The sequence below is a fragment of the Colias philodice genome, chromosome 8 (assembly GCF_061535455.1).
Source record: "Colias philodice isolate Cphi_HAF_F1 chromosome 8, ilColPhil1 Martin Lab GWU primary, whole genome shotgun sequence".
Lineage (NCBI taxonomy): Eukaryota > Metazoa > Arthropoda > Insecta > Lepidoptera > Pieridae > Colias > Colias philodice.
In genome coordinates, this window is record NC_143093.1 from 4,129,128 (window position 1) to 4,144,565 (window position 15,438).

The 15,438-nt window shown below is 32.8% G+C and overlaps 1 protein-coding gene across 1 annotated transcript; it reads left to right on the forward strand.

The window, feature by feature from the left end:
• Nucleotides 1-169: 169 nt before the first annotated feature.
• Ire1 (serine/threonine-protein kinase/endoribonuclease Ire1) lies at nt 170-14,664 on the forward strand. Its single transcript, XM_089698080.1, has 14 exons — nt 170-382; nt 467-584; nt 3,477-3,728; nt 4,244-4,441; nt 5,987-6,227; nt 7,911-8,475; nt 10,219-10,400; nt 10,715-10,864; nt 11,309-11,448; nt 11,663-11,853; nt 12,263-12,396; nt 12,468-12,615; nt 12,892-13,077; nt 13,867-14,664. Exons 1-14 carry the CDS (start codon nt 311-313, stop codon nt 14,314-14,316), a joined length of 3,027 nt encoding a protein of 1,008 aa, XP_089554206.1. The 5' UTR covers nt 170-310; the 3' UTR covers nt 14,317-14,664.
• The last annotated feature ends 774 nt before the right edge of the window (nt 14,665-15,438 follow it).

The window sequence follows — 15,438 nt, forward strand, 5'->3', positions numbered from 1 at the left end:
ACATTTAAAAATAACCACCACACACACGCTATGTTATTACTTAATTTCGAGACGTTTGCATGAATAGAGGTAATAAGAAATAATAAATACTACGCTCCAATCAAATGTCAATGCTTTGTCATTTGTCAATATGAATTGTCATTTGTCAATTATTGTCATTGTCATTAAATCGTATGTTCACAACACCGAGAGACGAATTTCGCGATTATTCCTTGCTTTGTTTTTTTAGAGCATGCTTATGTTTGTTTCTATAAAATTTGAATAATAAATTATTTAAATTGGCGCAATGGACGAATAGCTATACGCTAAAATGAAGTTTTTGTTAGTGGTGTTATTTTTATTTGGTTCATACGGACATGAGCCTATTGTGAAAAATAATAAGGTGAGAGGCAGTTATAATAACAATGAATGAAATAAACAGTGTGTGTAGTGCAACGTACATGTAACTAAATATAATACTTCACAGGAAAGTACAGAAATATCAAGGGCTCTTGATGACCGGCCTTTGCTTTTTGCGACATTGGGAGGCGGCATGGTGGCTGTCGAACCTCTATCTGGAAATATAATTTGGAAACTTAAAGACGGTAAGTAATTACATTTGTTAAATTTCGTCAGGGGCATTTACTGAAACTGCAAAAACTTGAAGCAAGTGATGCAATGTGTGAGAAATATGATTGGTATGTTTGGAAATAATTGTAATTAGTTATTGTACTTAAAGGCAAGCAATAAATTTAATATTATTAAATTTTTCTGCTAAAAAAGTTTCAATATGCATTATTAACAGAAATAGATATATATTTTCACAATGTAGTTATTATTTCAGTAACTATTATTTTATAGAAGATGGATACAAGTAAATAAAATAACCTCTTTCTAATCAATATCCAATAAATAAATTAACCCAGTTATCTATTATTGAGTTTTTATAAGGAAAGACCCACTTCCATTCTAGTAGTAATTAATTGATAAAAAATATAATCTTGTCTTAAAAGATAAAAGGTTCCTTTAACACATTTTTATGTTAGTTCTTTTCTTAATTATTTTATTTTTCATTGCTCTGAATAAATAAAGTCATTAGAATATGCTTAAAACTTTGAATGAGTATTTTATACTAAAGGTTACTAGCTTTCCGTAGCTTCGCCTGCGTAGGGAAACAAAATTCCTATGGGAATGTTATATTTCACAATGGTAACAAGTAAATGTCACTCTAGCATCCACACCATATATCCAGACACAAAAATAAATTATAGATTTTATTGAAATATAAAAATGAAACGCTAAATTTATTATCTTACAGAACTAATTTTGTTTATTCTCTTTTTATAAAATTCCTAAGTATGAGGATGGTTCTTATAGAAAACATAAACATGTATCACAGGTGAAGCCAGAGTGGACTGCTTGTTTATAATAACAATTTATTGTAATTGCATTCAAATTTAAACTTTATTGCATTCAATTTGATATTAAAATGTTCATAAAACAATATTATGTAGAAAATGTAAAATCTTGTGATTTTGTGCTGTGAATATCAAATTAAATGCATAAGATTAAACTTTATTTCCTATATCGAAAATTAATATATAGCGCAGGATTAAATTTACATAAATGTAGATCTTTTAACATAAGTTTTTTTATTATTGAAACTATGCGATTCAAGTTAACAGCACTCATCTAGGTATATACTTGAAATTGTTATATAATTGAAACAGCTTGGGAATATTTAGTCTATCAATAAAATACTACATTGTTTCGTGCATCCATATAACATCTCGACTGTATAATTATCATAAAATATATTTACAACATTATACATAGATCCTACAACTTGATACTTTATAAATAACCTTCTACAAACTAATTTGCATTTGAATCAAACATGCTGAAGCCCGAACATGGCATTGCATGTGCCATTTGTTTTATATTTAAAAAATGTCAGGCCAAATATTAATCACATTGATAGAGTATCTTTTAACACCTAGTTTGTTTATCAGCTTGTCTCGTTATCAAGCGCATTAAGCATTCGGTTACGGGTTTACGGCCTATCGAAACAGCATTACCGTCGAACAATCTGGATAAAAAGAGAAATTTATTTTTAACACGATATTCTTATTACATGTAAACAGATTCAGAATTCAGATAAAGTGTATTATATAGTTACGTGATTAAAATGAACATTGAACATATGGTTAATCAATTTATGCGTGCGGCTCATTACTATGACGCGGACAGTTTCAATATTTTTTTAACAACTCTAAATGAATTATTTGAATTTTTTTATAAAATTAACCAAAGAAGAATTGTTTTAGATGCATTTCCGATAACTTACTAGGTAGCTGTTGCAGGAAAATATTCTAAAATAATGCGTGGGCGTGACGGCGAACACATGGACATACTTTTTAAACATTAAAGAATTATATGGATTTAATGGATGTGCATTGTACTATGTACAATATATTTTATTAGATACCTATTTTAATTATTTTATAAACAATGGAGCCACCAACCATGACCTTGCATAACAAATATTGTTTCAAAACTGGTTTTCAAAAGTGACAGTTAGAGCTATTACGCACTGTCGACCAGTCGCCGGCGACTCAGTCGCCGGCGACTGGACTTACTCCTGGACGACTGACGACTAAGTGCGCAAGCCCCTATTTAAACTACAGTAAGTCACAGTCGCTGGCGACTCAGTCGCCGGCGACCAAAACAGAGAAACTAGGGGCAGGAAACCAAGCCGAGCGACAGTATCCTAAGTACATTCGTGCAAAATCCGGTCCCTACAAGAGTCGTTACGACAGTTGCTTGCAGTGTGAACGCTCCCATTTGAAGCCGTGCTTCTATTGGTCGCCGGCGACCGCCAGTCGCCTGTGCGTCGCCACAACGCGGCGAGTCGCCGAGTCGCCGGGACGACTGACGACTAAGTGCGCAAGCCCCTATTTAAACTATAGTAAGTCACAGTCGCACAGACTGGTCGACAGTGCGTAATAGCACTAACTGCGTAAAAAGTATGTGAGCGAATAAATACGGTGTAGGATGGGATGTTAAAAATTATCTGATGAAATCATAATAATGTAAAAATGAAGTAATTTTCCAAAGTCCTTTCAGTTTTAATACAAAATCTTACCTCGAATAAAAATTCAATAACAATAATATCATGAAATGATAATAATTAAAATAAGGCATACTACATTAAGAATAAACTCGATGCATGTAAGTAATTAATTTATTTCCGATGAAATTGATTAAAAAAAAAGTAACTAAGTAGATAAAAATATCGTTTAAATCGATTTTTACTGACCTAATTGTGAAGCCCGTAAGAAACGTTATTACTTCTTTCAAAATAATTGTATTTTCCCATCAAAATTCTAATTAATTTACTATCACGGAAACAAAAAAAAAGCGACAAAAAGTTCGCAAAAAATGTAAATTGTATGATAGTGGGTCGTTTTTTTTTATAACATTATCTTTATTTTTAGAGCCTGCGGTGAAAGTTCCGAATCAACATGCTAATTTAATGCCCCAATTTTTGCCTGATCCTCGACATGGCTCCCTGTATATGTATGGACCAAGGGGGGATAAGCAAATGCTGAAGAAGTTGCCCTTTACGATCCCAGAGTTAGTGGCGAATGCTCCCTGCCGATCCACAGATGGCATTTTGTATACAGGAAAGAAAAGTGACACATGGTTCATGTTGGATCCCTTGACTGGTTCGAGGGAACATATTTCAGGTAAATACTAATATATATAATACCTAGCCAGTTTCTCTTTTAGTTATAATATGCGGGTCTATGGGTGTTCTAATACGCCAATAGCAGTAATCGTAAACCTTTATAGAATTTATATTTTTTATAATTTACTGAGTTAAATCGTGAGTAATTTATGTAGTAAACAAATTAATACATATTATATCAAAACAAACTGAATTAGAATTCCCCAAAAGGCCAAAAACTGTGCCAAAAGTTTATATTATTGAAATTTTATCTTGGCACGATTACGTGTTATATTGCTGTGTACTATCAAATTGAAACCATACCCACATCTGTTTAGTGTACATATTATAAAATATTATATTCTTTGGTTCTTATTTAAGCTTTTTCATTTAAATTTTAACAGGCGCTTTTGCTTCGTCATTTTTTCAAAATCCACCATTTCGCCAACTTTATTACCAAAATACAGCAGTTTTGCTTATTAGGTGTGTTTTGTTTGTAAACATTGATTATTTTAATCATGCATCTTCAAACAGGGTTCGATAAGTCGAAAATCTTTAAAGACGAGGACGTAGAGGACACTTGCGATCTCGACAAGAAACGCAGCGTGTACGTCGCTCGCACTGAATATAATATTCTCATGCACGATTCAAAGAATGAAAACCACAAATGGAATGTCACATTTTTCGATTATACTTCCCATGATATGGGAAAAGAGATGCTGAATGATTATGGTAAGACTTATTAAATAGGTGTAAATGTACCAATGTTATCTCCGATATGATTATTAATGGGTCACTCGTTTTGAACGTTGATAAATGTTTGTTTATGTTTGAATATAGGATTTTCCAGTTGTGTTACTTGGCTTTTGTAGATGTATCATTACGCAAAAGTTTTGGAAATTATAGGAAACTAGCTTTCCGCCCGCGGCTTCGCCCGCGTTTTCAACGAAAAACCCGTTCCCATAGGATTTCCGGGATAAAACCTATCCTATGTCCTTTCTCAGGTATCAAAATATCTCTATACCAAATTTCATCCAAATTGGTTCAGTAGTCAAGGCGTGATTGAGTAACAGACAGACAGACAGAGTTACTTTCGCATTTATAATATTAGTATGGATATTACTATCCTATTCCATTTGATATATAGGTAATTATAAATAAATAAATAATTCTTTATTTGCATAATGTGTGTACGTACAAAAGTTTACAAAATTTATATTAAGAATCAACACATTAGCCGAAATAGGGATGCAAATCATGTTATACTAGTAGGTATAATGAACGGGAAAAGAACATAATAGTATATATAATTTTATAGCTTATTAGCTAATTAAAAGTATACTCGCACGGAAATTTTGGCCCATTATATATTATCGAATGTGATACAGAACAGACATGTAGTTTATAATTACAGTATTTCAATTTATGTAGTTATCACTCGTATAGCTTATGCGCGCTTATCAGAAACGATACGGCGAAGCAGTTAATTTTCATACGTTATGTCACATGCTATGCAGTTGTGTATACCTAGTTTTGTTTTTAATTAATTTTTGTTTTGCGTTTTGGTAAATAAAACTTTTTTAGATTATTTCGTAGAATTTAACATCGCAATGGAACAATATCCTAATATCATAAAGCTCAAAAGTGTGTTTGTTTGTTTGAACGCGCTAATCTCAGGAACTTACTGGTCCGATTTCAAAAATTCTTTCGGTTTTAGATAGCCCATTTATCGAGGAAGCTCTATAGGCTATATCATCACGCTAAGACCAACAGGAGCGGAGCACTGCGGGTAAAACCGCGGGGCATAGCTTGCAACACTAGCTAAGCCCAGTGTAATGGAACGTTACTCTTAAACAGTTTAGAGTAACGTTCCATTACGAAATATTTTAATACGAAACCGTTACTTACAGCAGAATTATTTAAATGATACTCAAAATAAATTGATACAAATAACCACGCTAATTAAGACAGTTAGATCTCAATTTGACTGATTACTTTAAATGTTGAGGTAAATGCACGTTGGATTATAAAATGATTGATTCCGGTCGATGCCTAATATGATTACCAATATAAAAATCTGTTATTATTGTAAAAAAATAACAAATGCTTTACGACCATTAGAGGAATTAGCATTATCTATGCAGTTTACGATCCCGATGAAAAATATAACAACGTTGTTGGAAATGACTTGATCAATAAGAGCCCATTAGTCAGGTCGTATTAGACGATAAAAAATGAATTCCAATCGATTTGTGAATTAAACTTATAACCTTCTAGGTATAATACACTTCACATCAACATCAAATGGGCGGATAATGTCTTTTAACCGTAAAACCGGGGACTTGGTGTGGTCACATAACTTCGAAACACCCGTGATAGCTGCCTATTTACTGGATAGAGACGGACTTATATCTGTACCCTTTAATTCCATTGGAGATGATACTATGGATCATATCATGGAAGACGCTACTACACTGAGGAACGGCCAAGGGATAAAGAACTCTAATATTGAGTTATAGTAAGTATAGTTTTGCTTGTACGACGTTTTTATCGATGTAGGTAATCGGTAATCCTAACTATGAGATATCGTTTCGATATTTTCTTTTTAATAATTAATACTGATTATGACACATACATTTTCTAGGAAGAATGATAACGATTATAGATTGTATATTTGAGAAAAATAATAGTTAAAGCTATTTCTAAAATAATTTGGAAAATCCAAAAGTGCACGCCTCATAATTTTTTTTTAATAAATATTTATTAATTATTATTTTTGTTTATTTAATAACAATTAAACCACATCGAATCAGACCCTGAAAAATGAAAGGGTTCTATTCCTGAGCATACTCAAGCGTAAGAGAAAAAAAAAGACTCGATTAGTAAAGTATTTCGGTCGCTATCGTGTTAACAAGAAAAAGGATCCGCACATACAGACACACGGACGTCCAAGACAGAACTTTTTTAAACTGTTTTTTAACTAGTTTAAATAACAAAAATGACATCAAAAATATCATGAACGTTAAAAATAGTGTTTTTTCTTAATATGTGTGTGTATGTATTATCTTACAAGTGCAATGTATGATACATAAAGACATTTTAAGTTTGAAAAATCAGATGTTTTGCGCGAAGTGACAGTAGTACCCACCTCAACGCTTCGCTTATGAGGCGTGCAATAACATCATGCTATACCTACCTAATACATCAATTTCTGCATTGGATTTTGCATTATCTTTAAATTTGTGTGCAGTGAAAGATCTAGAACCCAATTCAAGCCCAATTTAGATTGTTTTTAGTTCTTCCAAAGTTGTAGTAGTAATTGCATTATACTATATACAATGTGTAAAATATCGATTCCGATATATGCATTTATAAATATTTTATATACCCACAGTGAGTATCTTTCACCTTGGTGTGACATGTAATAGAACCGACGCGATATAACGCTGTAATTATTTCAAACATACCATGACTGAATGATATACGATCCCTATCGCTGTAAAAACATGATTTATAATTTTGTACGAACAAATAAATAGATATTAGTTAAATATAGATAAGTTTATTTTTATTCCAGTAAAATAATAAAAGTTTATTTCAAAAATAATTATATTTTTAAGGAGTTCGATTTGAATCGATTTTTCATTTAATTAGGTGCTCGTCATTTGAGTATGTTTTTTTCAAACGATTTCATTTATTCGTTAGGTATCGATTATTAGATACTGATATCAACAAAAAGTAATAACTATTCTTTTCACTATACAGGGTGTCCCACTTTTGGTATACTAAGCTCAAAGGAGGTTATAGTTTTGCATACGCTGAGTACGTAAAAAATACTTATAAAATTCCAGACGCATTTTTTTTTCGGATAGATGAATTCTTAAAACTCTATGTGTACACCCCTAACAAGCAACACGCCCAAATTTGCCACCTGCATGTGTGATATCGTTTAAGATTATGTTTTCATAGACAAAATGCTCACATTAGAGAAGCGGTATATGCCGGCTGCGCGAAGCTAGAGAAGAAAACATGGATTTTCAGGAAAAATTTAGCAAAAAAATTTTGACGTAATTTTGTTGTTTAAATATTTTTTACGTGATCAGTGTATGCAAAACTACAAGTCCCTTCGCGCTTAGTATACCAATAGTGGGACACCCTGTATACTCCATTTACCAACATGTTTTGACTTTTTCTTTTTCAGTCCTACATTATATATTGGGGAGCACAACCATGGTCTTTACGCGCTATCTTCCTTAGTAGACAAAAACACAGTAACAATATCCACAGGCTACACCCAGCCATTACTTCTCGAAGGACCGGTCACTGAAACCGAATCTACTTCAGAAAAACCGGTCTACGAACCGTTTAAAAATGTCCACTATCAACTTAATGATATAAACCTACATGTCACTCCACCATACCTTTTACTAGGGCATTATAAAGTGCCAGAACTAACTACTTCATGGATGCCACAACTGCCAAATTCCAATCTAAACAAACTGCCAATAAGAAATGCAGTTAAACTAATCAATGGGGAAGTAAGAACAGACGCGGATAAAGATGAAAATGAAACGAACTTGAAGTCTAATTCGATATCGGTGTCGGTGCAAAAAGAAGATTTGTTTACGGACTTCAGTTTGAGGCCGGATTTCTGGTACAAACAGTTGCAGATTTGGATCAATCAGCAAGAAAATAAAGCGCTCAAAGTCGCGCTTATTGTTCTGATGGGATTGGTCGTCACTATGTTCTGGTATTTGCGGCTGCAGGTATGTTCATCATTTATTTTCACTTTTAAAATTTCTTATTATTGAATTTTCACTTGTTTGAATATTTTTGGATAGTTATGCTTTTAAAAGATTTTCTTTAATATTTGCGAAGTAAAGTCAAATACATATTACAGTAAAATTATGTGAACAGTAGAATAAATAAACAATAATTTAAAAGGCCTGAAATCTGACGTCATCAGTACGGATTTTGCCATTATCGCAAATTAACCGTAGGAATCCATGAATATTATCATAGAGTTATTTGTATTTGCTGTAACTTGTAAGTTTAATATTTATGTATTTTCTATAAATACGCTTTAAAATAGAACATCTGAATATTTTTTATACCTTTTTACTTAGTCATAAAAGATGAAAATCAGCGAAATCATTAAATCCTTAATTTTTTTCATTATTTTTGGCGCTTTTAAATTAATAATTATCTTCAAATGATCGATAGCAGATGTATCGTATCAGCACATGTAAAGAATACAATTTTGCATGTACGCCAATTATTTACGGTATTTTACACATTATTATCTCAGTCGTGTGTGCGTGTTTTGTGTTTACATTCCTTTGATTGCACAATTGGTTGGTATAAATGTGATAATACAAGCAGATTAGCAGACAGTTGTAAATATATTGATAGGAGATTGAACCAATTATATGTTATGATATATTGGTATATGTATATCGAATTGAAAGTACAGGACAGTCCCGATAGGTTTAAAAAGATTTGAATGTATTAGTAGGGGAGGCCAAGAGGGGATTTTGGGATTTACTCGAGCGCGTCAGATTACTATAAGGGACGGTACCTTAGCTATTCATTAGTACCTCTAGTCAATATGAGCAGTTATGGTTGGTGGGTGCGCTCAGGGGCCCCGCTGGAAAATTTGAATAATCCATAATTCCCTAAGGTTGAGCTCGAATCGTCAGATTAGCGAAATGGGGACTTCTTATATTGTAATTAACCCCCCCATATATTAATCTGACGCGCTCGAATAATATTACTTTAATTTTTTACCCTTTCTTCATAGCGATTAAATCGCCACTTAAATCGTCAGATTAACGTATACTTTTTTTCAGTGACGTCCTGGAGCATGCAAAATATCAATATCTAACGCGCTTGAGTATTTCCAAGCCAACTTTTTTCTTTTTTAAATTAAAAAAAATCAAAAAACCCTTCCCCACCGCTAAAAGTGAAAACATTATAGGACCTTTTTTTCTCGCTATGGTCTAATCTACCAATTCTAATAGGTTCCCGTGACGCTCGAGTAAATCCACATTTAGCATCCTTGGCTCCCCTACTATATAATGTCTTGTGTCAATAGAAATTGGAGACTCCATATTTGAATTTTTACTTATGCATGAAAAATAAAATTATTTTAACTGAAACGAGTGCTATGCTATAAAATGCTATAAATATATTTTGGTTGTGATTCACAAGCCCGATCGCGCGTAAGAAATAACAAATACGTATTTAGTAGTTCTGTAGATTTGATCTACGCTTTGAATTTAAATTCAATTGAGTTTTTAGTTTTTTAAACCTTCTAATTAGATGATCTTCACCATTATGTGCGAACAGTATAATTTTATTCTTTTTCTTCTTTTCATTCGTAGCATATTTTATGAAGTTCCAAACCGTTAAAAACTTTTTTGCGTCGTCGCATTATTTTTACCATTCTGCATTTGTATTTGCTATTTGTATCTCATAACGAACTTTATACAAAAGTATTGACTTTCCAGGCGCGTGAATTCCAGCAACTCTCGCAAGGTGGATCTCGAAGTTCCACAGCATCCACCTCATCCCAGGGTGAGGTGACGGGCCAACTGGTCGAGTTGGGAGATGGGGAAGTGCAAATAGGCAAGATTAGCTTCTATACGGATCAGATATTGGGCAAGGGGTGTGAGGGCACTTTTGTGTATAGGTAAGTTCTATGGGGAGTGTGTTTTAGTTTATTTTTCATATGTGACAATTTTTGAGTAGCTATTTGTTTTTAAATTAGATGATAGTTAACTTTTTTTAACACCTGGTTACATTTTAATTTGATAACAAGTAAATTTGAAAACAATCACCGAATAATTTTGACAAAACAAAATTTATTATCGTGTAGCAGATTCAACTCAGAGTTAATATTATTTAAAAAAAAAATAATTGTAGTCTGTTAATTTTAAAGTTTAACCAATTTATTACCAACTATTACAAATGTCAAATTTTAACATATTTTATTAATATTTGCAGAGGTACATTCGACAAACGAGCAGTGGCCGTAAAACGTTTGCTACCAGAATGTTTCACGTTCGCGGACCGCGAGGTGGCGCTGTTGCGTGAGTCGGATGCGCATGCGCATGTAGTGCGGTATTACTGTACTGAACGGGATAAGCAGTTTAGGTGAGTATTGTTTTTTAAATTTTAGTTTGTAAGTGTAGTAAGAGTGGATTGATTTTGATAATAATTAAAAATAACATTTTAATAGGTATTTAGAGGTAATTAAATAAAACAATATATTAAAGTGAAACTTTTATTACATCGTCTCAGTATCAGGCTGCCGAGTAGGTATACCTACTCGGCAGCCGACCGTCACGCGACATGCGCTACACAAAGCAGTGTTCGGAACCGTTCGAACAGTTTCACTTTTACCGTGGTTTCATAAAACCACACAACATTTTTTTATATGTATTTTTTTATTTTTTTGATAAAATTTCACCGAAATATTCTGTCCTCTTCCTGAGTACAACTTATCAAACGACCATTATTATAAAGGATGGGTGTGAATGTTTCGAATTTTTCAATAAAAATATTATATGATATACTTAGTAAAATTTGTTTCCACAGGTATATTGCTTTGGAGCTCTGTTCAGCGACATTACAAGATTACGTTGAAAATAAATTGAACTTTGTATGTAAAATCGACGCTGTTGAGGTTTTGCGGCAGGCAGCTTTAGGGCTATCCCATTTACATTCCATGGATATAGGTTATTATTACTTTTTATAGTTAGTGTAACCTATTTACAATTTATTTCAAGTATTTAATTGTAACTAATGTATTTTTATGCAAATACAAAAAATATTTATAATATTCTGAACCAAAATATTCTATAAAAACTAAATTCAAATATCCCCTGGACTAAATAGTAAAGTTTTTCTTAACCTGCAAAAAATAATTAATACCCAATAATATATTTCCAGTACACAGAGATATAAAACCGCACAACGTGTTGCTATCAATGCCGTCCGGGACAGGCGAGGTCCGGGCTATGATATCCGACTTCGGTTTATCCAAAAAACTCAATATCGGTCGAGTGAGCTTCTCTAGAAGATCTGGAGTCACTGGCACTGATGGCTGGATAGCACCAGAGATGATTAATGGGGAAAGAACGGTGAGTTAATTGAGAAATTATAAGGTAGAATAAACAACTAAACTCAGTATCACGCTCTAAAATTATCTATAGCAAAACTCTGCCTACGCGTGTATTATAGGCAGATTTTTCTATTAAACGAAAAAAAATGTATTTTGAACATTATTGCCTTAGAATAGGGTGTTATTTTCAATTAATGTTTTATGCGACACAACTCGGTCATTTTTTACTCTGTAGGCATGTGCATTGATACATGTATTTTTCGCAAAAATTAAATGTGCATAAAATTTTTAAATTTGCATATATTTTTATAGCATTTGAATGACACAAAACCAATACATATATCAAATTCAGTAAATGTGAAGTTACTGTGTTTCAAAGATAATTTAACAAGATTATTTTATACTAATTTTAGAAATAATTGTTTCAGACAACATCCGTGGATATGTTCTCATTGGGTTGCGTGTTTTATTACGTGCTTTCTAGAGGCCAGCATCCTTTCGGTGATGTATTGAGGCGGCAGGCAAATATTATCACCGGAGAGTACAATTTAGATTATTTAGAGTAAGTATTTTTTTATTTGTATATTTATCATATGAATAGAACTATCTTTTATTATTTGTTTTATTTTTCAGCAAAGTGTTACCAGAAGAAGAGGTGTTATTAACAAAGATTTTGATCAGATCAATGATCTCTAATAAAGCAAGTGCGAGGCCGCCTTGTGAAACTGTACTTAGGTATCCCATATTTTGGGGCAAGCAGAGTATACTTAATTTCTTACAGGTGAGTTTTGAAAGTGATATCTAGTAGTTGAAGTATTTTTTTAGTATTCTGGTTCAGATTGTGACGTCTAACAATGTAAAACAAAATAATCTAACCACAATTATTCAAGAAATTGTTATGCTATAGTATTTTTATTCTTGGGCTCATCATTCAAGTCTCAGATCTTCACTTAAATGGTTTTCGAAACTTGATAGCCTTTCTTCTAGTGTAATTCTGACATTGATTTTCTTCCGTTTTATGCATGTTTCATTTTTAATATCATCTTTGTTTGTTCAGGATGTAAGTGATCACGTGGAGAGTTGCAACGCGGGAGCCGACCATCCCCTAGAGAAGGGAGCTAGAAGGGTTATCAGAGGAGATTGGCGAGCGCACGTTTGTCCAACAGTGGCCAATGATCTGCGGGCGCGACGCACGTACCGCGGGGAACGGGTCGCGCACTTGCTGCGGGCGATACGGAATAAGGTCAGTGGGCCAGCTTGGGCCAATGTCGGCCAGCGAATATTTGTTTGATTGCTCGCTGCGGTAGAAAGTTCGTTGGCACGGGAGTTGATAAGACAGTTTTAAATAATACAAATTTTAGTGATTTAATGTATTGGAAAGAATTGCAAATATAAACTTCCATTTTTGAAGTGAAACTTCTTTATCGGGGTTAGACAAAAATTTAGTGTAACGTTTTTGCGTTACGCGCCATCTTGTTTTTATTTTACAACTTGATCATTAGGAATTTATTACCTCTATTGTTCGAACAAAAATAAGTTACCGACTTTAAGAACGTGCCGACAATGTAAGTACACTATTGTTTCTTAGAAAACATTTTAGGAGTATACGATAATAAATCTATGACTCACGTAAACACGTGTTTGCTTGATTGGTGTCAGGTGTTCAATTATAATTTTGTGAATTCAAAATTTATAAGAATAAACCTCAAACTCTTTATGTCGAGCGAAGCGAGCGAGTTGCAGCAGCGGCCGGTGTAAATATTTAAATAGGTAGCGACGAGCGTGTGAGTTGTGACTAACGTATTTCTGTAATATTGTATATAGTAAATTATTTTTTGAAAAATAAGGACATAAAGAAGTTTCACTTCTTACGTGTGTACTCTAGTACACGCACACATTTTTTATTTCTCTCTTTAGTGTTAAGCTATAAAAACGTTCTTGGAACGGATTAATGTTGAAGATACAAATGATGTATTATATTGTAATAGTTAAAAAAAAACGCTTATTTATTTTCAATTATGTATGATTACAGAAACATCACTACAGAGAATTAGAGCCGGAAGTGCGAGACAGTCTCGGGAAAGTTCCAGACGGTTTCGTCACATACTGGCTCAGGAGGTTTCCCCTCCTCCTACCCCACGTGTGGTTACAAATGCAGCAGTTCCGAAACGAGGACATCATGCAAGGATACTTCCCCCACGCCTTTATCTTCAACCGGGATGACGTCACAGAACTCAACGACGAGAACTACGTCAACGAAGAAGATCTAGCAATTAACGAACTCTTTGTCAAAAGTAAAATCTACTACGATGAGAATGACCCAGAGAAAAGGTACAAAAGGGATTCTCCCAAAAAAAGTATAGACTGGCGAAGTGAAGATAGAACGAGACAGAACGACGTCAGACCGAGAGAGCGATACACATACTATGAGAAAAAGGAAAAGAAACAAGAAATGCCCGTATGGAGCTTGCCACCGCAGTGAAACACAAATATTTGTAAGTAGATGTAAGTATTTATTTTTATAGTTAAAAGTTAATCTAAAATATGACACTAAAATTGGCCTCGCATGAAATAAAACATAAATTGTAGTTATTATCCCGTTTCTATATAGTAAAATAATGGCTTTTGCCTACAGTGTGTTTTAATTCATAGATGTTATATAAAAATTAAACTGTATTAGGAAACGAAACATTTCACTATAATATAGGAATGATATATGTTAGATAAGAAGCTCAGATTTTGTCAATAACTAAATTGAATTTACATATTAGAGTCATTGAACTCAGAAGAATAATGAAAGTATAGTATAAAAGGGAATAATAATTCCGATGGTATAAATATTATTGGTTTTTTATAATTATGAACAAATATTTTCCCTGTTTTTACCAACAAGTCGTATACAGTACTATTTTTCATTAAGTGAATGATAGATTATTTAGGAATTATATATAAAAATGTATTTCAAAATCAGTGTAGTAATTGACAAAGAGACGAGGCTGTTATTTGTAGTATCTGCTCATGTTTTAAGATATTGATTACGTAAGCGCACATTTTAGAAGTATGTACTTAGAACAAATTGTGGATAGATTTTATATCTTTGTAAATTGTGGATTTGAATGGATATTACAGGACTTTTAAATAGTATTTTTAAAGAGATTTTGGATGAATTTTGTGTAAAAAGTATTCATGTAATGGATTTAAAATTAAAAGGGACCACATTGTGTATTCTTAGAAGTACTTTGTGTACATTAATATACATAACTAAATTAAGACATTATTGTAAAACTGTTAGCGTTAAAAGATTACTAATTACAATACTAATATAGTCAAAATTAATTTAATGATATCATTAGAAACGCTAGAACGTTAATTAATAGTATATGTTGATAACAAATTGATTACGTCAAAGAAAATTTATTTTATATTATGAACAAGCAATATGACAAAAAGTGAATTACCTTTGTGGTAAAAGCGTAAGTGGGTGTACTCTGCCTATTCGTGTGGGAATGAATTGTTCAAGTTATTTTTGGTTAAGTATATATTTTTTATTTCCTCTCAAGCTCTATTCAGAATATTTATAAATAGGAATGTAAAAGCTTAAAAG

Coding starts and splice junctions, on each gene's coding strand:
- Ire1 (XM_089698080.1), top strand. CDS start 311: ATGAAGTTTTTGTTAGTGGTGTTATTTTTATTTGGTTCATACGGACAT. Junction 6,228..7,910: donor AACTCTAATATTGAGTTATA/GTAAGTATAGTT, acceptor TTTCTTTTTCAG/TCCTACATTATATATTGGGG. Junction 12,616..12,891: donor GTATACTTAATTTCTTACAG/GTGAGTTTTGAA, acceptor TTGTTTGTTCAG/GATGTAAGTGATCACGTGGA.